Below are 24846 nucleotides of genomic sequence, written 5' to 3'. Positions count from 1 at the left end.
GGCTGGTTTTGAACTTCTGACCTCATGATCCACCCGCCTCAGCCTCCCAAAGTGCTGGGATTACAGGCGTGAGCCACTGTGCCCGGCCTAAATATTTTTAGTTGTTTATATAATTTTATATCTGGAAGAAGTCAGTGATACTGTCCAAACCTATTCTTTTACTGGTAATCAAAGCCACAGAGCTAATTAATGACCACGTCTCTTTCTTTCCTTTAGAGTCCTCTCATAGTGAGTAACTAACTGCTCTATTAAAACATTATAGCATAAAATGCTAGTTGTTATCAAATATCCGTTATCTTCTTCTTCCAAATCTGATTTTATTGAAGCAATGTTTCCCTCTTGAAAAGATACATCTCCTAGTCTTTCTTGCAAATAAGGGTGGCTGTGTGTTAGTTAAAATCCTGATCAATGGGATAAAGGTAGATACCGTGTTTAATTAGGCTTCTGGAAAGCTCCTTAAGAAGAAAATAAGTTGCTTGGTAGGGATAATTTGGTCTTCTTCCTTCCTCCTGGAATGTGGATGTGATATTTAGGGCTGCAGTGGCCATTTTTTGGCCATTTTGCTACCTTGAGGATGAAAGCCAAGTGATAAGGATTGCAGAACAGAAATAAGGAAGTCTGGGACCCGAGTTACATACAGAATTGCCTTACCTTCAATAGAATGTCTATCTATAACCTTTTTAAATATGAAATAAAATGTAAAACTCTGTAAAACTCTACATTTTTTTTTATCGAGTCTTTTAAAGATCTCAGATATACCCAGCCAAACACAATTCCTGACTGATATGGCATAAGTGAACAAGGAAGTGCTCAGGGGATATATATATATCCTCTCAGGTGTATTACATATCTACCTGAGAGAGAGCGGGGGGTGGGGGGCGGAATTATAGCAGTCAGAAACTATGACAGCCAATTACAGTGGGTAATAGACAGTCAATAAACTGTGTCTGGGTTAGTAAGGAGGAATGGTTTATAACTTCAGAGGTTTGGAAACTTTAAAACTATTTGGAGAAGTGAAAGAAAAGCAAGATTAAGTTACAGGAGTATAGAATCTGTTAGAAGGAACAGGCTAAAAGCTAAGAGGGCTTAGAAAATATTATGATACAAAATGCAGCTATTTGCACATAGTACAAATTGCTAAGCATTGACTGTGTAACTAAAAATGGTTATTAGAATTTCTTTCCCTGAAGGCATTCCAAATAAGGTAGATGGCAATCTGTCTAGGTGAGTTTGGTTTCAGTCCAGACTGAAGGCAGATAGATGAACTGGACGACCTCTGAAAGTCCCTTCTGGCCCTATTATCCAACAACTCTATTTTGCACTGAGAGAAAGTTATTGTTTCTTCTTTATTTGTAGTTATAGTCATCAAGGAGACCTGTACTTCCCTTCTGCACATTGCAGATATTTCTGGTAAATAAGAAACAAAACTGAAAGGAGCAAATCACTTTAGGCGAAATGCAGGCGTGAATATTCCTGACAAAAAGCACACTGCTTTCTGTTTGTTTGTTTGCTTATTTGCGGGGAAGGGTGGGGGAGAAATTCCAGCGTACAGTGTGGCACATACTATCCCTAGAAGTTGCTCTGCAAAACAATCCCTACATCTTTACACTCTGTCACTCCCTCATGGTTCCCTGTATGTTTGTCATCTCTGCCCAGTTGGATGGGTCTTTGCGGTCAAGTGACTGGATAGAAGTAAACAATGTTTCTTTAGATGTTTCCAATCTAGTAGGGGTATGAAACATATACACGGGCAGAAAAGACAAATTAAACAGAAAAGACAAAAAAATGCAAAGCACAATTGCATGAAAAGCTCACATCAAAATGTAAGTTATATTGTGTTAGGCAACATTAGAATTTTATCCCAAACATATTCCTCTTGGTTCTGCACATTCTGTTTTGCATAATTAATTTAGATGGATAGAATACAACCCTGACTTACTGAAATGGAACTGAAGTCATTGACAGGCAGGAGGACATAGGAGTCAAAGCAAGAGCATGACTAGCGCAAACCTCATGTTACACTGGTTTTGAAAATGGGAACAAATGAAACAAACCTAGTTGAAGAGTATAAAAGGATAAGTTATTTTTAATTCCCTAAATAATCATTTTATCTGGATATCCAATAGACACAGGCTAGGAAAATTTGATAGAGTGCACATATATTTCTATATACACAGTCTATATACACACATATATTTCTGTATATATTTATATAAAACAAATTGTATATTTCATTCTACATATAATAAATATTTGGGGATCATTTTACATAGATCATTTAGAATAAAGAGCATTTATACCTATTAATATTTCTCTCCAAACTTCTTTGAGACCACTAAAGTAATATTTAATTAACGTAACTAAAAATTAGACAATTCAAGTTCATAGAGCTACTGCTCTTAGAATATTGGAGAATTCTTAGAGTCATTTATTAAACTGTATAGATTTTTTTCTTGCCACTTTCTGGTTTTGTACCTGTACTGTACTCTAAACAAGAACACACCACACATTTCAGCTAATGGAAGTAAAAACTGCTCTTTAGGGCTTGTCCTTCCCATTCTCCTTGTATCTGACACTCAAGCCTTGGCTCACAAGCACAGTGACCTAATCCAGAAGAAGCTTGGTGAGCAGAGCAGATTGATCTCTCTTTGCTCGCTGCTTCACGGTTTTTTACAACCACAGTGGGTTGTTGGACCAGTTCTACAATCCCTTGTGGCATAAAGAGATCAATCATTTGGTTTCAAGCTTTTTCTTAATCGCAAGCCTAATGGAAAGCTAGAACACAAGTTCTCAGCTAATGCAAATAAATCTGGGTGATTTACTTTCACTAAAATATTAGTCACTAATGAAGAGTTTCTTGCATCTAAATTCAAATATGCATGTATGCCAAAAGTTTGGAAACATATAATATACGTGCATATATCTCTGTATCTCCACAAGAGTGAAAAAGAAATAATTGATTTGATTCTGAAAGGACTACGGTGAGCTCAGAAGGAACCAGTCTCATAGCTGTTTCATTTTTCAGAATATTACTTAATGTATTGAAATATTCTGTCGGCCGGGCGCGGTGGCTCAAGCCTGTAATCCCAGCACTTTGGGAGGCCGAGGCGGGCGGATCACAAGGTCAGGAGATCGAGACCATCCTGGCTAACACGGTGAAACCCCGTCTCTACTAAAAAAATACAAAAAATTAGCCGGGTGCGGTGGCGGGTGCCTGTAGTCCCAGCTACTCAGGAGGCTGAGGCAGGAGAATGGCGTGAACCCGGGAGGCGGAGCTTGCAGTGAGCCGAGATCGCGCCACTGCACTCCAGCCTGGGGGAGAGAGCAAGACTCCGTCTCAAAAAAAAAAAAAAAAAAAAAAAAAGAAATATTCTGTCATTTTAGTTTATTTGTGCTGTTATAACAAAATACCAGAGGTTTGGTAGCTTAAACAAAGGCAGCTTGTTTCTCATAGTTCTAGAGGCTGGAAAGTCCAAGATGAAGGTGCCAGCAGATTCCATTTTCCATGAGGGCCCATTTTATGGCTTATGGAATAAGGTCTTCCAGCTGTGTCTTCATGTAGTAGAAGGGGCAAAAGACCTCTAGGATTCTATTTTATTTATTTTTTTATTTTTTGAGACAGAGTCTCACTCTATTGCCCAGGTTACAGTGCAGTGGCATGATTTCGGCTCACTGCAACCCCTGCCTCCCAGGCTCAAGCAATCCTCATGCCTTAGCCTCCCAAGTAACTGGGATTACAGACATGCACCACCACACCTGGCTAATTTTTGTATTTTTAGTGGGGACGGGGCTTTGCCATGTTGGCCTGGCTGGTCTTGAACTCATGGCTTAAAGTGATCCAACCCCACCTTGACCTCCCAAAGTGCTGGTATTACAGGCGTGAGCCTGTTTTATAAGGGCACTAATCCCATTTGTGAGGGCTCCACCTTCGTGACCTAATCACTTCTCAAAAGAACCCACCTCCTCATAACATCACCTTGGTAATTAGATTTCAGCATTTGAATTTTGGGGTGATACACATTCAAACCACAGTAGATGGAACTAACACACATGTGATTCCATGGAATAGGGTTTACTATATAAGTGAAAAGAATGGATTATTTAAAAAGCCACAAAAATAGTTTTTTTACAATTATGAAAATATTGGAAATTCAGAAATGAAAACACTGGCTGAAAATCTCTTGTGAGCTTTCTCTACAGAATTTGTAAGATTTACTAGAATTACAGATTAGGCTCAACAGATCTCAAGTCTTCTAAATATTTATGGTTAATTCTCATTGGAATGTCCCTTCTTATTCAATGTTTCACTTTCCAAGGTTTGACGGGCTGAGGTTTGAGTTAGCCATAGTCAACTGTCATCTGAAAATAGGTAAATATAGTACAATAAGGTATTTTGAGAGAGAGAAAGAGACCATATTTACGAAACATTTATGACAGTAAATTTTTATTGTTCTATTTTATGATTATTGATGTTAATGCCTTACTGAGCCTAATTTATAAATTAAACTTTATCATAGGTATGCATGTACAGAAAAAACATAGTCTATACAGGATTGGGGACCATCCACAGTTTCAGGCCTTCACAGGGGATCTTGTAATGTGTCCCCCCATGGGAATACATTATTGAAAATTTAAACTTTCTCTATTGAATGACTTCGAGAAATCTCTCTTTATTTCTTCCAGATTCCATCATGAAAGTTGAAATTTCTAAAGTTTTTTAACTTCTTGTTACTGGTGCAGATCTACTTCAAAGAGTTAAAATGAACAGTTCCCTTCCACATTCTTCACCAAATGAAAACACTCATTTTTCTCAAAGGGATAAGCTACTGGTAAGATTGAGACATTGAATACTTCAAGCTAGTTCCATAGTTGTTCAGCCTGTTGTTTACTCAGCACATTTTTTTCCTTTTCAATCAATTAATAAACCTGACACGGAACATATAGTTAGTTGAAAAATGTCTTCAGTTGAAATTCTACAAGCCATCTTGCTGCTTTGAGAATGGGTCAGGAGGATGCTGAAGCATCATAATGTCATGCAGTTCTCTGAGTTGATATGTTAAGGACCAGTAGTCAAAACTGGTGAAGGAAAACTCACGGTCACAGGGTTTAACGCTTGCTTTCTAGCTGACTTCCAGTGTGACTCTTGGGGATGCCATTCAACTTCAGCTTCCTGCTTTCATTCCTTGCTTTTTAAATATCAAGCTGCTGTGTCAAAAACCAAATAATGAATCATATGGGATTTGACCTCACCTTTGAGGTTGAGTAGAGAGCTGAGTGACAGTTTGTTATAATTCATACTTTTGAATAATATTAAAACAGTGATATATTTTTCAAAGTTAAAGGACAAGAGGACAAAATTTAGGCATGTTATAACAAGGTAGTATGTTTGTGGCTTGCTAATGGTGAAATTATGGTTGCTTAAAATAGTACATATATCTTCCAAATTTCTAAATGTTATTTGAAAAGGATTTTGCTTAATATGGCTCCTCATGTTGTCGATTTTGACTTTCACTTACACAAACTACATCCAAGTGACACATTAAAGAACAACATGTAATGTGCATCCATTCTGGAGTTGGTCAATGTGAGGTAAGGATTACTGTTTATCTCCAAGTTTTTTAATTACAGTAATGCACATATATACTTTCTAAGAATAAACTATGTAACCTGCTACACATATGCAACAATTCTAGCTACTATATGCTTAATATTAAAACAATTTCATATAACACCCTTAAAATACTATTGAGAATATACCCTGGTATTTTTTTTTTTTACTCTCTTGCTTTTTATGGTCCTATGAAATGCATTTTAGATAAGTCATACTGTATACCTATTCTAATGTAACTCCTCTTGGTCTATTCCTAAGTATTTTTTCAGGTTCAGACTCCTCTCACTACACTCAAGGATGTATGCTTCAACCTTACCCAAGAACTTAGAGGTCTTGAACACACAATACTTTCTGCTGCATTTATGCCTCTGTGTTTGTAGTTCCCTAATTATGTAATGTTCTTCCTTTCCTCATTTGCCTACCCAACGCTTAGAGGGAGATGCCTATCAAGTATCAACTCACATAGGATATCTTCCTGCATCTTCTCATGTAGAATTAGATGCTTCTCCTCTTATTCTTCCTCTTTAATTTTTACCTACCTCAATTACTACATGTGAATTCCATGAAGGCAGAAAATTGGACTTTCTGAATCCCTGGTACTTAGCCAAGTATCTGGAATATTGTCAGTGCAAACAAAATTTTACTGAAGTTGATTAATCAATTGAATTTTGGAAAAGTCCTTACTGTATTTCTACTGGCACATTTTAAAAAGTCTTTTTGGCCTCATACTCATTATATTTTCTACATTCTTTGTTTTCCACTATCAAGATGAGAAAGATGAAGGAAATATCTAGATAAACACGGGCTACCAGGGCCTATAAATATTCATATAAATTACTATCAAGAATGGTACAACATTAACATGTCTCTTCAGTTGGGGAGAGATTACTTGTCCTAAGGAATTTGAGTTTTCTGGCTTTTTGTGATTTCACACAAGACTTCCATCTAAGAGGCTAGTACATTTGAGAAATAGGTAGAAATAATAGGAGTTGTTTGCACCAAGGGGTAAATTTCCATATCAAAGCAATTGCTATTTCTTCTACTACAGATACCAGGTATACATACAGAATAAGTATTTTATTGGGGAGGGAGCAGTGGATACATGTCGTTGACTTGCACCTATTTAAAACTGGCTGTACACAGTGGTTCATGCCTGTAATCCTAGCACTTTGGGAGGCCAAAGCTGGTTGATCACCTGAGGTCGGGAGTTCGAGACCAGCCTGACGGTGAAACCCTGTCTCTACTAAAAATACAAAAATTAGCCACACGTGGTAGTAGACGCCTGTAATCCCAGCTATTTGGGAGGCTGAGGCAGGAGAATCACTCGAACCCCGGAGGTGGAGGTTGCAATGAGCTGAAATTGTACCAATGCACTCCAGCCTGGGTGACAAGAGCAAGACTCCATCTCAAAAAATAAATTCAAATCAAATCAAAATTAACTGAAAATGGAGTATATTGCAGCAATAAATGAAGATCCATAATGCACCAGGAATCTCACTGCAGAAAAGCTGTGATCAAAAATTATGGAAGTAATGTAACTTCATTTGAAACCACTACTATCTAAGAAGAGGGACAGATACAGAATCTGAAATGATGTTTTAATGAAGAATATCTCCTTTTAACTTAAAGCCTTCTGTGATCATTTCTAAACTAGTAGTAGGCAGTTTACACCATTTGTAAAAATTTACAAATTTTTTTTTGTTTCCATAGTTATTCTTAAAAAATAATTCTGTTTGGAGGAAGAGAACATGTACTTAATATAATATTAACATTCATCAAAGATGTAAATCGATTACAAAGGAATTAACTTCCAATCAACAATTAACTATTTTAGATTACCTTTTGAATTCTCAGCTACAACGTAGGGTCAAATTACTTAGTCATCCTTTCCCCAGAGGTATTTACTTAGATAGCTAGCTGCCCCTTCTGTCAACATATTCGAACATTTTTAAACTTGAATTCTAAGTCTCTTTAGCAGGATTAATTTAGCAATTATACCTTATAAATCAGTGTTAAGAAGTCAGATGTCTGCGCAAAAGCATATTTCTAATTAAACAGAATTTATAAAACTAAGTCCCTGAAAAAATGAAAAGGCATACATACATATGTGCAAATATGCATGTGTATATATGTTTATATATACACACATATATACATATATATTTAGAACAGTCTTCCACAGTCCTAATTTCATGTAGGTGTTATTTATCAATATAAACAATATTGGTATAAGCCTTTCAAAAGGATGAAACACCTATAGAAGTTCTACTCTTTCTAGAAATTGTTGCTTTGCTTCTGGAAAGCATTAAGCTTGGCCCTGAAATCAGCTAGTGTTAAGGGTCATAGCTTTTCACTAAACTAACTCAGTTGCTTAAACTAATCTTTTTGAGAGGAAATCCTTACACCTGAGATAGGCTTGAGACTATCTGATCACCTTAGCACAGCTCAACACAGAGAAAATACAGCAGAATCTACTCTTAACTTGTAAGAGCTTTACTAATCAAAAGTGTTCTGAGCTCACAAACCCAGGTCTTCCTGGCTAATTCCACTTCTTTGTTTCTCAGCTGTAGGCTTATTGATGTTTCAAGTCACTTGAGCACAGGTTTCCCTCCTTGTGCTTTAAGCTCAGTGTTGATGACAGATACACTTACTATAACATTGCAATTACATCTCTTCTCCATACCTTTGTTTTGGAATTCTGCATGCTGAAATTCCACTCTACAGTATGATTTTAAATTTGGAAAAATATTGGCAATATTTTAATGAAATTTTTAAAATGAGGCTGACAAGATTAATTGATAAAGTAAAATTAAAAACAACAATAAAGAGCTCCAAATTCATTTTTCTTCTCCAGTAGCTTCACTAAATTCCTTCCTTCCTTCCTTCCTTCCTTCCTTCCTCCTTCCTTCCTTCCTCCTCCCTCCCTTCCTTTCCTCCCTCCCTTCCTTTCCTCCTTCCCTTCCTCCTTCCCTTCCTTTCCTCCTTCCCTTCCTACTTCCCTTCCTTTCCTCCATAACTCTCTCTCTTCCCTTCCTCCCTTCTTCCCTTCCTTTTTCCACAGTAGTAGCTGGAATAGGATTTTTAACAAAACAACAGCACAGATAAATTTTTCCTTTCTGGAAGACCAAAAAAAAAAAAAAAAAAAAAATGGAGTCCCGAAAAACCTCTAGGTTAATTTCTTTTTAGAAAATTTGGAATACATATAAGATTTAAACAATAAGTTTAAAGAATTATTAATTTTCCCATGGTGAATCATTACAGCAAATAAAGGCTACCATTTACCTTGGTCCATTTTGAGAATGACTCTAAGTTCTAAATCACCCCCAGGAGTTTTTTTGTTAGCACTTTCTCATAAGAGTTTAGTTTTATGGATAGAAATACAAAAGTAAAAAACCAGCTACATAAATTTTTAATTAACAGAAGTTGTTATCTAAATTGAATACATTAGAATTATTGACAATAGATTATGAGTGGATTAAGAAAAAATGCAATTGCATATATTAGAAAAGTTATATTCCAACTAGAAAGTAAGGTAAAATAATCAAATGGCATTTAAAAGTCTGAATATGCATTATTTTAAGGAGTTGGATGATATATAAGGGGATCTTTTCCTTTTTTAGTTTCCTGATCAAATATGCCAATTAATTATGTCATATACTAAGAATCATATAGGAAAATGTTCAGAATAGAAAAACAAAATATGAAAAAAGATGAGTATGTGTGTATGTATTTGTATGTTTTGGGGGTGAGCTTTTCATATGTCAGAGTTTTTTTCTCCAATCAGTTTTAGTAAAATCTTCACACATGCTATTCTCTTAGATTTAAAAGGACTTCAGAATGTTTGCTAGAAAACAATCACATAGATTGAATAGTCACTTTTGCTAGTGACATAAAAGGTAGAATTCCTCTTTTCATTGACCTCAGAACTTTCCATATTCTTTTAACAGGATAAGGGCAGATGCTGCCATAGAGACTGTCATTCCCACGGACATTTAAATATATTAGCACCTGGGGGCCAGGCGTGGTGGCTCACGCCTGTAATCCAAGCACTGTGGGAGGCAACGCAGGTGGATCGCTTTATATCACGAGTCTGAGACCAGCTTGGCCAACATGGTGAAACTCCCGCTATACTAAAAATACAAAAATTAGCTGGTGGCACAGGCCTGTAATCCAAGCTACTTGGGACGCTGAGGCAGGAGAATCATTTAAACCTGGGAGGGGGAGGTTGCCATAAGCTGAGATCATTCCACTGCACTCCAACCTGGGCAACAGAGCAAGACTCCATCTAAATAAATAAACAACTTACCACTTGGCACTACAAATATAATCTAACAGGGATGTGAATAAAAATAAGGCTTGTCTTGCTCATACCCATTTTAAATGTTAATAATACTGACAGGAGGCAGGGAAATCCTGGGTAGAAGAGGGCAGTTCCCCAGCAAAGGCCCCACCCTCAAGCCTGGAAACCCACGGCCCTAAATGGGAACAGCCATGCCTGTTTTCACACCCAGATGTTGCCCTTTGGCCTGCCACACATCCCTATCCTGTACCCATATAAAGCCCAAACCTCGGCTCCACAAAGAGAAGAATAAAAATGCAGAAAAACAGCCGAGCAACAGAGTGGTGAGGCAGAGAAGGAGAGAAGCGACGGAGCATCTGAATGTCGAGAGAAGTTCGATTGGGGACGGTCAGAGAGGAGATCAGCCGCAGGACAGCCGAACTCCAAGGGAAGATCATCTCCCCACACCATCCCCTTTCCAGCCTCTCATCCATTCCATTGAGAACCACCTCCATTCAACAATAAAATCTCCTTCATTTACCATCCTTCAATTTCCCTATGTGACCTGATTCTTCCTGGACACCACACAAGAACCTGGGTACTAAAAGGGCACTGAGCTGGTTAACACTTAAGCCATCTACAGATGGCAGAGCTAAAAGAACACTATAACATGCCAACTGGGGCTTTGGGAGTTGCAGGCACCGAATCGTAGGTGCTACCGTGGGGCCAGAGCCCAAAAGTGCTGGCCCCAGCTCCTGCACCTGCCTGTCTGCGTGCTCCCCTTCCTGGAAGGGGTTTGAGCCCATGGTGGCAGAAAAAATGAGCCACAACCCTGCTGCACATCCTGCGAGGGGAGTCAGGGGACTCTCCTGTTTCATTAACATAATAAATTATCTTAAGAATGTCAAATTTTAAAACAGCATTTTGATACATCTTAGTCCATCTTGTTTCTATTTGTCAAAGTTTTTCACTTCTTCCATCATTCTTTATACTGTTGTGTGCATTTCTGTGGAAATGTTCTGGATTGAGAGGCCTTGTATTTTACAGAACGTATTTGCATTGCTCATGCGATTAGACAAGGTGATATTACCACCAATATGAAGTACTGCGTAGAAAGAGGTTAACTTTTCAAAAATATGTGATTTTGAAAGTTTTTATTGTAAAACTTTTATAAGCATATTTCTACATGCAAGTACCCCCATATAAAAAAATCCATTATTCTTTCTTCAGGTGGAGTCCAATTATGGAGATGAAAATATCAGTGTTATAGAAAATCATTAATAATATATATCTCTTCATTATCTTGACTAGAAAGATATTGACTTTTCTAGGAAATATTCAGAAGGCAATTCAGTTGATACAAAAACATTCCCAGGACCAGAACATCACCTCCAAAATTTTAATTTTTTCCCTTATTAGTTTTATAAAGGATATAAATATGCCACCAAATATATTTTGGATCCTCTTCTGAAAAAAAGAAAACAGCTGGGCGCGGTGGCTCACGCCTGTAATTCCAGCACTTTGTGATGCTGAGGCGGGCGGATCACCTGAGGTCGGGAGTTCAAGACCAGCCTGACCAACATGGAGAAACTCCATTTCTACTAAAAGTACAAAATTAGCCCGGTGTGGTGGCGCATGCCTGTAATCTCAGCTACTTGGAAGGCTGAGGCAGGAGAATCGCTTGAACCTGGGAGGCAGATGTCGTAGTGAGCCGAGATCGCGCCATTGCACTCCAGCCTGGGCAACAAGAGCGAAACTCTGTCTCAAAAAAAAAAAAAAAAAAAAAAAAAAAAAAGAAAAAAGAAAAGAAAAGAAAACACATCCATTTTTTAATCATATCCTAGGCTTTAGGTGTAATTACTTAAATAACAGTCTATGCTTAGAATGCAACAAAAAGGAAGCAATGTAAATATAAGTGAGTTAGACAGAATTGTTCTGAAAAAAAAAAAAAAAAAAAGAATTTCCAAAAAGAAAGGTATCGTTTGAATTCATCTGGTTTCTTGATTTATTGTCTGTCTATAGTGGATAAGAAAGTTCCTTACAGACTTGATGGAGCTGTTTCCTAATTAACTCTCCAGGAAACAACGTTTCATCAGGTGTGACCACAAATTAGGCAGAAGGCTGAGGGTGAGAATGTAGACTCGGTTCCTACGATGTACCTTTGCTTATAGCCAGTCACCTTTTCACATTTAAACACAAACTATATAAATGTTACAAATCTAATGTTGCCCAGAGATTTGGTTTTTGTCCATGTGGTAAGGAAACTCTACAAGACCAAGCAGGTAAACTCATTTCTGAGTTTATTTTCTCAATGCAGAAAGATTTTATTAAATCACTGATTCTAGGATGACTATATCTCTTTAGTCACCTTGTTCTTACAGTGCTATGTAGTGTGCAAGGCCAGAGAAGAAGGTGAAACCCTCCACTGAGGTTAAATAGCAAGTAGAAATCCAAATATATTTATTATTTCTAAGTCTACCATAGGTAATAATGAATGGCTGCTTAGGTCTTTTAAAGCACTTTATTTGGTTAAATGTAAAAATATTTAAAAGGCCCAATTGGTACAATCAACCTCCTACTGGAAACTAAACCTCCTACTGGCAAAAAAAAAAAAAAAAAAAAGTGTTACATCTGATAAAAATGGAAAATTTGAAACACTTAAACAACTGAATTAGAACCGAAAAAGAAGAGTGGAGCATAAACAACTACATACTCGAAATTTGTCTTAATCCAACATATATGTCAGTCTTTTCCAGGATCAAAATAAAATTAAAAGCATTTTATTTTTGTTCAAATACTTTGTTTTATTTGAATCCCCTGTTATGCTATTAACATATGCCCTCATATATTAGATCAAAAATCTAAACGTTATCAGAAAACTCAGATCCTTGTTACAGAAGTATGTTTATGATATTCAAATGTGTGTAATCACCTCTGATGAAATATTTGGAAAGGTGATGGTTTTGTTCTTTTAAAAGCTTAGTCATACATATCTATCTGAAAATTCAAAAACGATATAACAAAAAGCCTGAATTATAACTGAGTTGAATAAAATTAGGATCTAGAAAATATAATTAATATCCAAAAAGAAAATTAAACTCTTTAATGCTTATCACTTAAAAATCCTTCCTTCCTTCTTTCCCTCCCTCCCTGCCTCCCTCCCTCTCTCTCTCTCATTCTCTCTTTCTTTCTTTGATGAAGTTTCACTCAGTCACCCAGGCTGGAGTGCAATGACATAATCTTGGCTCACTGCAACCTCTGCCTCCTGGGTTCAAGCAATTCTCCTGCCTCAGCCTCCGAAGTAGCTGGGAATACAGGCACCTGCCACCACGGCCAGCTAATTTTTTGTTTTTTTAATAGAGACAGGGTTTCACCATGTTGGCCATGCTGGTCTCGAACTCCTGACCTCGGATGATCTGCCTGCCTGGGCCTCCCAAAGTGCTGGGATTACAGGAGTGAGCCACTGCACCCGGCCTACTGTCTTTTCATATCACTTTTTCATATACAATTATACAAAAGATGTCACAAACCTTTACATACAAATAAAATCTCTTATTCATTATTATTACATATGTATTCACAGCTGCAACTAAGAATCTGCTGATTTTTTATGTAATTTTAATGCTAAGAAAGGAAACTCAGGCCAAAGAAGGAAGCTTCTGAAGATCTTTAAATTCCCAGTCAGAATTTATCCACAGAGTCAGAGTAACTGGACCTTCCTTTAGAAAGAGGGAAAAGACCTAGTGACCAGTCGATTTCCACAGCCTACCTGTAGTCTCTCAACACTCTTACATCTTCAGGTTATTGTTCGAAGATTTGTGCTTTTTCTAATATATATCTCCATTTATGGTCTTGAATTCAGCTTACTTCACCCCAGACCTGGAAAACTGTCAGCCAACAAGACCTGTCAGGCCCCCAGACAGGTTTTGTTTGGGCATGTTATTGACTATACAATGTTTTAAAAAATAGTATCTGACTTCGAGCACTTTAAACGTATACGTATATGGAGCTCCTCCTGAACAATTGGAATTTCTGGTCACCTGGGACCTCTTCCCCCATGACAGCAATTAGTTTGTGTGAAGCTACCCAGAAACCAGATATGTTATTGAGAGGTGACAGCGTGCTGGCAGTCCTCACAGCCCTCGCTTGCTCTTGGTGCCTCCTCTGCCTGGGCTCCCACTTTGGCAGCACTTGAGGAGCCCTTCAGCCCACCGCTGCACTGTGGAAGCCCCTTTCTGGGCTGGCCAAGGCGGGAGCCGGCTCCCTCAGCTTGCAGGGAGTGTGGAGGGAGAAGCGCGAGGGGGAACCGGGGCTGCGCGCGTGCTTGCGGGCCGGCTGGAGTTCTGGGTGGGCGTGGGCTTGGTGGCCCCCCCACTCGGAGCAGCCGGCCGGCCCTGCTGGCCCCAGGCAATGAGGGGCTTAGCACCCGGACCAGCAGCTGCGGAGGGTGCACTGGGTCCCCCAGCAGTGCCAGCCCACTGGCGCTGCGCTCAATTTCTCACCGGGCCTTAGCTGCCTTCCCACGGGGCAGGGCTCGGGACCTGCAGCCCGCCATGCCTGAGCCTCCCACCCCCTCCGTGGGCTCCCGTGCGGCCCAAGCCTCCCCGACAAGCGCCACTCCCTGCTCCACGGCACCCAGTCCCATCGACCACCCAAGGGCTGAGGAGTGCGAGCACATGGCGCAGGACTGGCAGGCAGCTCCACCTGCAGCCCCAGTGCAGGATTCACTGGGTGAAGCCAGCTGGGCTCCTGAGTCTGGTGGGGATGTGGAGAACCTTTATGTCTAGCTCAGGGATTCTAAATACACCAAGCAGCACCCTGTGTCTAGCTCAGGGTCTGTGAATGCACCAATCGACACTCTGTATCTAGCTGCTCTGGTGGGGCTTTGGAGAACCTTTATGTCTAGCTCAAGGATTGTAAATACACCAATCGGCACTCTGTATCTAGCTCAAGGTTTGTAAACACACCAATCAGCACCCTGTGTCTAGCTCCAGGTTTGTGAGTGCACCAGTTGACACTCTGTATCTAGCTACTCTGGTGGGGCCTTGGAGAACCTTTGTGTGGACACTCTGTATCTAACTGATCTGATGGGGACGTGGAGAACCTTTATGTCCAGCTCAGGGATAGGAAATGCACCAATCAGCGCCCTGTCAAAATAGACCACTGGGCTCTACCAATCAGCAGGACGTGGGTGGGGCCAGATAAGAGAATAAAAGCAGGCTGCCCCAGCCAGCAGTGGCAACCTGCTCGGGTCCCTTTCCACACTGTGGAAGCTTTGTTCTTTCGCTCTTTGCAATAAGTCTTGCTACTGCTCACTCTTGGGGTCCACACTGCTTTTATGAGCTGTAACACTCACCGCGAAGGTCTGCAGCTTCACTCCTGAAGCCAGCGAGACCACAAGCCAACCGGCAGGAACAAACAACACCGGACGCACTGCCTCAAGAGCTGTAACACTCACCACGAAGGTCTGCAGCTTCACTCCTGAGCCAGCGAGACCACGAACCCACCAGAAGGAAGAAACTCTGAACACATCCAAACATCAGAAGGAACAAACTCCAGACGTGCCACCTTAAGAGCTGTAACACTCACCGCGAGGGTCCGTGGCTTCATTCTTGAAGTCAGTGAGACCAAGAACCCACTAATTCCGGACACATTATCTCCAGTTTCCCCTCCTTTCTTCTATTCTTTGTTGTCTTACTGACCCCCAAATGAAGGACAGGTTCTTATTGAAGTCTTAGCTTCAATATCCTTTGTGTTATGCTCAGTCTATGAGAATCTGAGTTGAAGACTTCTAGTACAGTTGTTTCTTTCCCACCTCCATCTTGCAGTCTGATTCACTTCATGATACCTTGATTCTGTTTCCAAATCTGGGTCCTTACCTGGATCCTTGACTGTTTTCTTCTGCTCTTATTTCTCTTCATCTCATGGTTCATTCTCCCCGCTCCACCCCCCACTAGAATGTGCCAGTAGCATTTAACTTTTTATTAATTTTTAGATTTTAATTATTATCCCTCACATCATTAATACCTAGGGAATATTTTACCATTATAGAATTTAGATGTTGATTTTTAAAAAGAAAATTACAAGAAAGTTAACAGTCTAATATCATGTAAAGATTATGAAGGAACAAATTTCCCATGGATATATCTTACTAAAATACTTGGTTGACGAAGCTTTCCTTCAAATATTTTGTTTAAGCAAAGGTTCAGATAAACAAGCTCATAACACCATGTGATATCAATCTGCTGTGACAAAGACTTCCCATTTGTATTTTGCTCAAAAGTACTTTTTTTATAGGAAACATGTAATTGTTTAAGAGCCCAACTTCAAAGTCTAAATTTGTGTGTGGGTGTGTGTTGTCTAATGGTGTTTTTTGCTCAAACATAATACTTGCAGCTTTGAAATGCATATTAAATGTCTGGCAGTAAAATTCATGCTTTCTTAATAACTGATATGCTTATAGTTGAAAGAAAAGGCAGGTTATAGGTTTTCTTTGAACTTTCATTACTATGCAAAATTTAATATTTCAGTTTCATTGTTCCACGAATGGACTCACCCTGACAATGTACTCCTTCGTCGTACCCATCTGGGCAGTCCAAGACACCATTGCACAGCTGGGATAAATGAACACATTTGTTGGTACCAAGGCAAGCAATGTGATTCAAGGGGCACTTGATTTCTACCTCCTCAGGACCTGCAAAGACGTAAAAAAGAACAGAATTATGTGTTAGCTTTTTTAAATGGTAAAACTGTTAAGCACAAGAAATTACTAGCATTGTTTTACAAAACAAAACTATAGAAAATACTGTAAGAGTGCTGCTCTTGTTCTCGGAGACATTGAAGTTAGCCTATGTGATTAAACACCTAATTTTTAAAGCTGCATGGGAAAGGAAATATGTATTTTTTGAAATAATGCATTAAAAACATAAATATTATTTTCAACCATTAAAATAGTATGGATTTAAAATCTGAGGGTTGATTGAGCCATTGTTTCATCTCATATCCCTAGATAAGTTGGGCAAGGTACTTAAACTCCTTGAATCTCAATTTCCTCAGCTGTGAACTATGGATAATGGTTCTTGGCAGATCTCTTGTTAGAATTACATCAGATAACGTGAACAAAAATCTTTCAGTGGCATTTACGTGAAGTTATGTCAATCTAAAGGTTATATTTAGTCTGTTCTTTAAGAATATGAAGAACATTTAGTTATAAATGTATTTATGTATGACTTCTATTGTTTAAAAATCTTTTACTGAGCAACTACAATGGAATAAAATTTGCTAAAGAACAGGAAGTGAAAAAAAGGGCATACTCATTGTGTTTACACACCAGTGATAACTACTTTGAATAATCACCCTTTGTGTTTTTAAGATAAGCTGAAATCAGAACATAGGTTCTTTTCTCAAAGTTTACCCATTCCAAATCTTTATCAAGCATCCGAATTGTATGTTATTTTACCTGAATTTCAGGCTGTCAATTCCCACATCCTATCTACACTTCTACAAGCACTTTCCAAATCCCCATATGATTCTTAGTCTTATCTGGCTCTTCCAAATCTAAAATGTAGTAATTCCAATATGACTACCATCATGTATTAATCTGACATAGATTATTGCAACAGCCTTGATTCTATAGTCAGACACACTTAGGTTTTAATCAGAACTCTGCCAAATCCATGTGACATTAATTGATTTAATCAAATAATGATTAGTTTTCTCATGTATAAAATGAAACTACCAAATGAGCCTACCTCGTAGGGTTGTTGTGAATGTCAACAGTTATTGACTACAAAGCGCTGAGCACTGCAATGTAGGCTGAGTAGGAATTCAACATGCATTAGCTACATAAATAAATGTAGTCTAGCAGAGTGCTTAACAGACTGTGGAGCCAGATTCCTGGGTCCAAATGCTGGCCCCACTATTCATAAGCTGAGTGGCTTGAGCAAGCTATATATCAAGTCTGTATTTCACAGGGTTGTGGTGAGGATTCTATCAAAAGCTCTTAGAATACTGTCTGGCAGACACTTAATAAATGTTTGGTGTTATCATAGTTAAGTAAACAATGTTCTAAGAAGGTAAGTTGCTTTTTGGTAAATACTTGTATCTCAAACTGTCTTTTCTGTTGTAAGCCCCTTTCCTCCTCCTGAAAAAAAAAGCTCAAAAATTTCATGTTTTACCTTCTCTACTTAGTTGAGGTAAAATAATAATAATAATTAAAAGGCCAATCTAAAATATTTTAGGATATGCAAAATTATGAGAATTGTGGAAGTTTGCAATGTGATAAAATTAGAAAACAAACAAAAGAAAACAAAAATATCATACAAGAAAAACAAACTAGAGTTGCCAAAAGTTAAATATAATTTTGAAATACTTTATCAAATAGGAATTATAGGTGTAAATTATTTTGTTGGATGCTAAAGCAGCTTTCTCTCAATGTTTTGTGTTTTAGGGGATATAAACAAATTTTTACGCCGTAGCTTCACTAGGTGAATTGTTTAACAGATTTCTCTGTAAATTTCATGTGTATTTATATAATTACTACTGTACAAGGCTATTAAATGTCAAACACCTGTCACCCCAAATGCACAACTCATGCTTCTATAACTTGAGTATCAATATTTCTAAAAATATATCTTTTTTTCCAAATATATATATATGTGCATATATATTAATAAAGTACAAATATACAAATTTGAATACAAATTACAGGAGTAAAAGTAAGTGAAAGAATTTTCACTGAGCGCCTCTAGCTATTTAATCTTATGTTTATCATATTAACATAAATTCATTTAAAAATGAACTTTAAAGACATATAAATTAATATTAAAAAGCTATAAACTTCTATGACCAGCATCATAAAGTAGCTTTTTAAAATTACTTGGCTGATTCATAAAAATTTAAAAACATTCATCCTTGCATAAATTTCCAAGAAATGTTTAGGCCAGTTATATTCAGACCTTTCTGTAAAAGTTCTAAAAGTTACCCACAGAGTAAACACTCCATAAACCTCAGAGATTTTAGAAATATTATAGTTAGAAAACAAAAAATGACTCAGCAGTTCTCACAAGCAGCGAGATTTTTTAAAAAGTGATTAATGTGTTAGCTCAAATGAAAGTATGATTTTTCACTGTTAAGATTGCCAGGTAACTGAGAAACATGATAGCAGGAGTGAAATACGCATCTCATGGCCAGTAGAAAGGCTCAGCTACTTATAAATTTTGAGAAAAGAGAAAAAAATGTGTTAATTTTGCAAAGGCAATGTATAGAATTATTAGATTATTCATAGTGGTAAAGTTTAGGGACAAGAGAGAAATTAGTCTGGGAGAACTAAAGAGTTAGTTGGTTTCTTTATAGATTAGCCACTACAGTCTTTATCATTTTTGATATACTCTTGTCTTGGTTGCCAGGACTACTGGGTAACTCATGAGACAGCTGGGTCATGGCTGGATGAACTGTACCCTAACCAGTCCTTCCCAAATTTTCATATCAATACACATTAAGACAATCATAATATTTGCAAGGTACACTGGAGTAAACAGCAAATAATATTTTTAGAGGTGGCCTCAGGCCCCGGCAATTAGCCTCACAATTGAGGGAATAAATATTTCAGACCTCTTTGACCAGTGCTGGGATATTTCAGTTGGAAAACTGCTAAAAATCAGTATTTCGTTGTTCTTTCTGGAAAATGGGGAGACAAACAGGGCAGTTTGAGAAATAGCAATGCCTGCCTCAAACAAAATTCTCTCAAAAGCCAGGCAGTATGGATATTTCATGTAGTGTTGCTTTGGGGATTACTGTATCCTAATTCCCAACGATCATTTGTGCAGTGAAAATATTTGTATCCCATGAAACTCCTTACAGATTCTGTCCATCCTGTACATGGACAGAAGAAGAGCCACTCTGATTACTGCTTCTACCCGTCCACCAGGGTGAGAAGCACGGGATAATGGGGGCTTCATGAATTCCTGAGAATATGGCAATGTTGCCTTAAATGAAATGATTAATCTCATGAAGACTTTCAGGCATTTGAACATTTCACAGCCAGAGATTATAAATGAGGCACAAAAAGGAGCACGGTTGGAGGCTGTCTGGTAAACCTGGCATTACCTCTGTAGTGAGTGAATCAGGAGGAGTTGGGAGGGACCTGGGACAGGGGCGAGGTGACCAGGTAGTGTAGGACAAATTTCAAAATTGTACAAAGGCACTAAACATTTTTAGCAAGTATGGTAGTCCTTGTGAGAATGTCACCTCACCTTTCAGCAATGTGCACATTCAGAAAACATTGCCAGTCCTTTAAATCTAAATGTAGGTGACCTAAGCAAGATAGCAACATTGAAAATGTAATAACTTAAAAAGAAAAACTCCATCATTGGGTGACCTAAATTATATCAACACATGAGGCTAGTATTTATACTTTTAAATTATGTATAAGCCTTGACCAATTAGCTGAAATAGGTTTCATTTCTTACACTAAATCTTATTTTACGAATAATGCTTCCAGGATAATGCAAGGATAATGGGATTCACCTGTATACTTCTGAATGTTTAAATTATTTTTAAGTATAGAGTAAATATCTTACTGTGCACATTAATAGGGGATAATAAAGGACATATGTTTCATCAAATATCTCTTCTGATTAAAGAAAATTGAGATAACGTGTTTTGTGGAGAGGGAAATTTTTCTTCTACTCTCATGGCAGACACAGACAAATAACTGCACTTGTCACAACATCGTCATATGTTAGCAGAAACAGCATGACTGCTCCTTCCCCACGGCTAACCTCTCTATCTTACACCGTATTACATCCCACCTTTTGGGTCTTGTCCTATCTAGAATTGCCTCTCGGTTTTATTTCCCATTTGTTTTCCCAATATTTCAAAGTCCCATGCCTGCAATCTCACTGAATTTTCTTAACTTATACCCAAGAAAAAAAGTTACTTTTGCTCTTTAAACTTTCCTTCAAGCAATATCCCTTTTTTCCTACTGAAAAAAATTTACTGTTAAACTTCTTCAAAACAGAGACTGCACCTGCTGCATGCCTATTCCCATGTCACACTAGCCTCTGCTTCTAACTTTCTGCCGAACTTCTCTCCAGGGCCTCTGTGGTCCTGGCCACAGTGAAGCCAGAGGCATGCGAAGTCCTCCAAAGACTGACCAGAATGCCTCCCTCTTAGAATATTTTCCACCATTCTTTCTCAGGCCTCTTATATTCTATTCACACCATTATTTTTGTTATTCCTCACAGCATTCCATGGACATGCTTGGACACAATTCACACACGCTTTTTCATAAAATCCCCTCCACCTTCTGCCTGGGAAACACAAGATTATCCTTCAACTCTATACTGTCATTTCTTTTCCTGCAATTTTTCTGACTTCTCCAAATTCTGTGGCAGATTATAAATTTGCTCATGATTATTGTTTCTAAGTATTTCTCTTCAAAATAAGACTATGAGATACCTGATGTCATTGATTATTTCTCATCCATCTCACCAATGCAAACACCTGGGAGGTTTCTTGACACGGAATTGGTGCTTGGTATACCATTGTTGAAGGAATACACACTGCATTTTAACTCCTGGCTAATTTCTACTTCCTCTGACATGAAAGAAGTTACTCTTTTCCACCATTAATGCATTCTCCAACTAGATTCTACAAATGCTACTTTCATCTCATGAATACTCTCAAAATTATAATGGTTCTCAATTGCTGGTTACAACAAAACCAAACTCCTTAGCCTGATACCATCATCTAATTGAAGCTTCATTAGCATTATTTACAATTAATTTTAAGTATTTATATACTATTTCTTTCACTGTCATCTTTCACCTCCCCAAAATACACCAAATATATTCCCACTCCTGGATCTTACTTCATGCAATACCATCATCTAGGCAGGAAACCTCTTTTTTCTTTGCCTAAGAAAATCTTCAAAGTTAGGCTCGAACCCTAGTCTCTCCATAAAGTTTTCTTTGTGAAAAACAGCATAATACAGTGCAAAGCATGTTAAGGTTTAGAGATCAAAGACTTGAATCTGAGTTTCAACAGCTATTTGCTTGTCTAAACTCGCATAAAGTACTTAACCTCACCAAGGCTCTTCTTTCACATTTGAAAAACAGGGACGAATAATACTTTCTGCCTGACACTATTGTGATAGGAACAAATGAAATCATGGTTGGGATGCACTAGGCAAAGGGGAGTTTTTTGTGGATGTCATTGCTCTCATTTTGTTCAATGAACTTGTGCAGACATTGTCTATATCACACTTTTTTTGGATACATACCTCACTGTGTAGTTTATGAACTGTATCATATATGCATGGTTGCATATATCTCTTGAGGCCCAAGGACTTACATTTATTTTTTTCCCACTCTATTTTACAATATTGGGTAGCATAATGTAGCAATGAAAACATATTGATTCCTAGTTGATATAAAATCAAGTAAAAAATACTTTGCTATGTAAAGCTATCACCAAATTTGATATGTAAAGCATAAGATGTGCTTGAAATTCAGAAAATTAAAATTATGCAGTTTTGCACTTCCTTTGATTATCGCTACCTAGTTACTTTAAAAACAGAGTTTTGACTGTATTTTTTAATTACCTGAAAATTTTTGGTAAAGCCTACTACTAACTCCAAAACACTGAGGGATATGAGGATTACTTCTCTTGGCACGAAAACAGATCACTGCAGCCTTGACCTCCCTGGCTCAAGATAACTTCTCAGCTCAGCTTCCCAACTACCTAGGACTACAGGCTTGTGTCACCAAACCCGGCTAATTCTTTTATTATTTTTGTACAGACAGGGTCTCACCATGGTGCCCAGGCTGGTCTCAAACTCCTGGACTTCAGCAGTCCTCCTGTCAGCCTGTCATTGCTGGGAATTACAAGCATGAGCCCCCATACCTAGCATCTTTTAAATATTTACTCCTGTGAAATCTTTCTCCTTATTAAATTGAAGATCCTATGATTTCTAAGAATTTGTAACAAGTGCCTTAAAAATTAACTTTCCTGGAATTATTTAAAAACAAATTTTTAGTGTCGTTATAACTAAGTTATATATTAAGATTTCTAGAGTACCATTAACCTGATTTCAAGTGTGTTCCTTTACATGTGTTTTTGGTTTTTTTGTTTTTTCTTTTTGAGACAGGGTCTTGTTCTATTGCCCAGGCTGGAGTGCAGTGGCATGATCGTGGCTCCTGCAGCCTTCACCTTCTGGGCTGAAGCAAACCTCCCACCTCAGCCTCCCATGATGCTTGGCTTTTTTTTTTTTTTTTTTGTGAGTGGGGGCTGGGTGGGGGGCAGATTCAGAGACAGAATTTTGCCACATTGCTCAGGCTGGTCTCAAACTCTGGAGCTCAAGCAATCTGCCTGGCTTCACCTCCCAAAACACTGGAATTACAGGCATGAGCCACCACACCTTGCCCTCTTTTATTAAGAATGCTTTTCACACACAATTAGATCTATTTTCTTGGATGTATTACAGACAAACTATCAACTTTAGTATTTTAAGGTGGAAAGGTAATTTTTATGTTGTTATCATAGGAGTATGAAAAAATTGCATTATAATATCTATAATTACCATAGCTGAGAATTCAAAACAGTTACAGCAATCTAGACCATTTATAAGACTATCAAGAGGCCGGGTGCGGTGGCTCACGCTTGTAATCCCAGCACTTTGGGAGGCCGAGGCGGGCGGATCACGAGGTCAGAGCGAGACTCCGTCTCAAAAAAAAAAAAAAAAAAAAAAAAAAAAAAAGACTATCAAGAATGTGAACAACATCATTTACTCAATGTTATTTGGGAAAATTAGTATATAATACAAAGATAGTTAATATCATACTTCTACTTATTAAACGTAATATCGAATCACATAATATCTTTACAGAAGCAATACAACTTTCCTAGAACAGTGTTTATTTCATAAGATCTTGTTCTTATTTTCAAATACAACTTAATTTTACATCTGAGCTACTTCACCTGACAAACTTATATGTAAGTGCATTAACTAAAACAAATTTATAGTATTTCAAATAAAATTAAAATTGGATTTATGAGTTTCAACTTCCAAATAAAACAGTATTAATTGAATCATTTGTTAATCTGTATGATTACACTTGAGGATGCAAGAATATAAATAAGAACCTCTAAAGATTCATATGCACTCAATACTAATAGTAACTCACTCAAATCAAATAATTTCTCTGTAAAATAGGTTCCAGTAATGGCTTTTGGGTATACATATTTCAAATGGATGTTGTGAAGATTCACAAACTGCAAGAGATGTAAGGGTAATTGATTTTGTCCAGCTGCAGTACCCTTTAGCCATCTCTGACATCTAATTTTTAAAGCCCTGGGAAAGGAGTTATTGTAGTTTTGATAACTTGTTTTAGGATTTAAAAATCCTTTCTCTTTTGAAGACTCAGTGTAGGAAATTTTTTTTGCATCTAATATATAGAGCTTTATTTATGTATTTAATATGTGAAAAACATGCCTGCTCACCTAAAAAAAGAACATCTGTTAAGACCAAAGTACCGATGGTATGTATTATTATGAATATAAACAATGGATGTCTAGTTAACTTCCTTTTACTGAAGGATTTTAGATCATGTCAGAAAATATCGTCATGTTAAAATAGCCATGTGTGTGTGTGTGTGTATGTGTGTGTATGTTTTCTGCTAACTTTAGAATTTATCAAGTGATTTTTATCAGTTTAACTGCAAGTTGGCACCTGAATCCAAAAAGTACAGGTTAAGTCATAACATTTTCCTGCACTGCAACTATAAACACTTAGAATATAGACAAAGTTGGCAAATAAAAAATATTGTGTGGACATAGCCAAAAATTATTGTCATTAATTATAGCCTTAGAAATAAGAAATACATTAGGCACCTTGAGTGTGTTGCTTTCTGACCTTTCATTACAAAAGCAAATAGATAAGAAAATAAATGAATTC

General features: G+C 37.7%; 1 protein-coding gene across 1 annotated transcript in view; it reads right to left on the bottom strand.

Annotated features, from left to right (window-relative positions):
* The window catches only part of LRP1B (LDL receptor related protein 1B), a 1933392-nt gene that overhangs the window by 1254654 nt on the left and 653892 nt on the right, over positions 1 to 24846 (bottom strand). The window contains exon 3 of the mRNA XM_003267617.4: positions 16447 to 16584. Within this exon, the coding sequence (XP_003267665.2) occupies positions 16447 to 16584 (138 nt within the window). The remainder of the gene's footprint in view (positions 1 to 16446; positions 16585 to 24846) is intronic.

Source organism: Nomascus leucogenys, chromosome 20 (assembly GCF_006542625.1).
Source record: "Nomascus leucogenys isolate Asia chromosome 20, Asia_NLE_v1, whole genome shotgun sequence".
Lineage (NCBI taxonomy): Eukaryota > Metazoa > Chordata > Mammalia > Primates > Hylobatidae > Nomascus > Nomascus leucogenys.
This window is presented reverse-complemented; position numbering and strand designations above follow the sequence as displayed.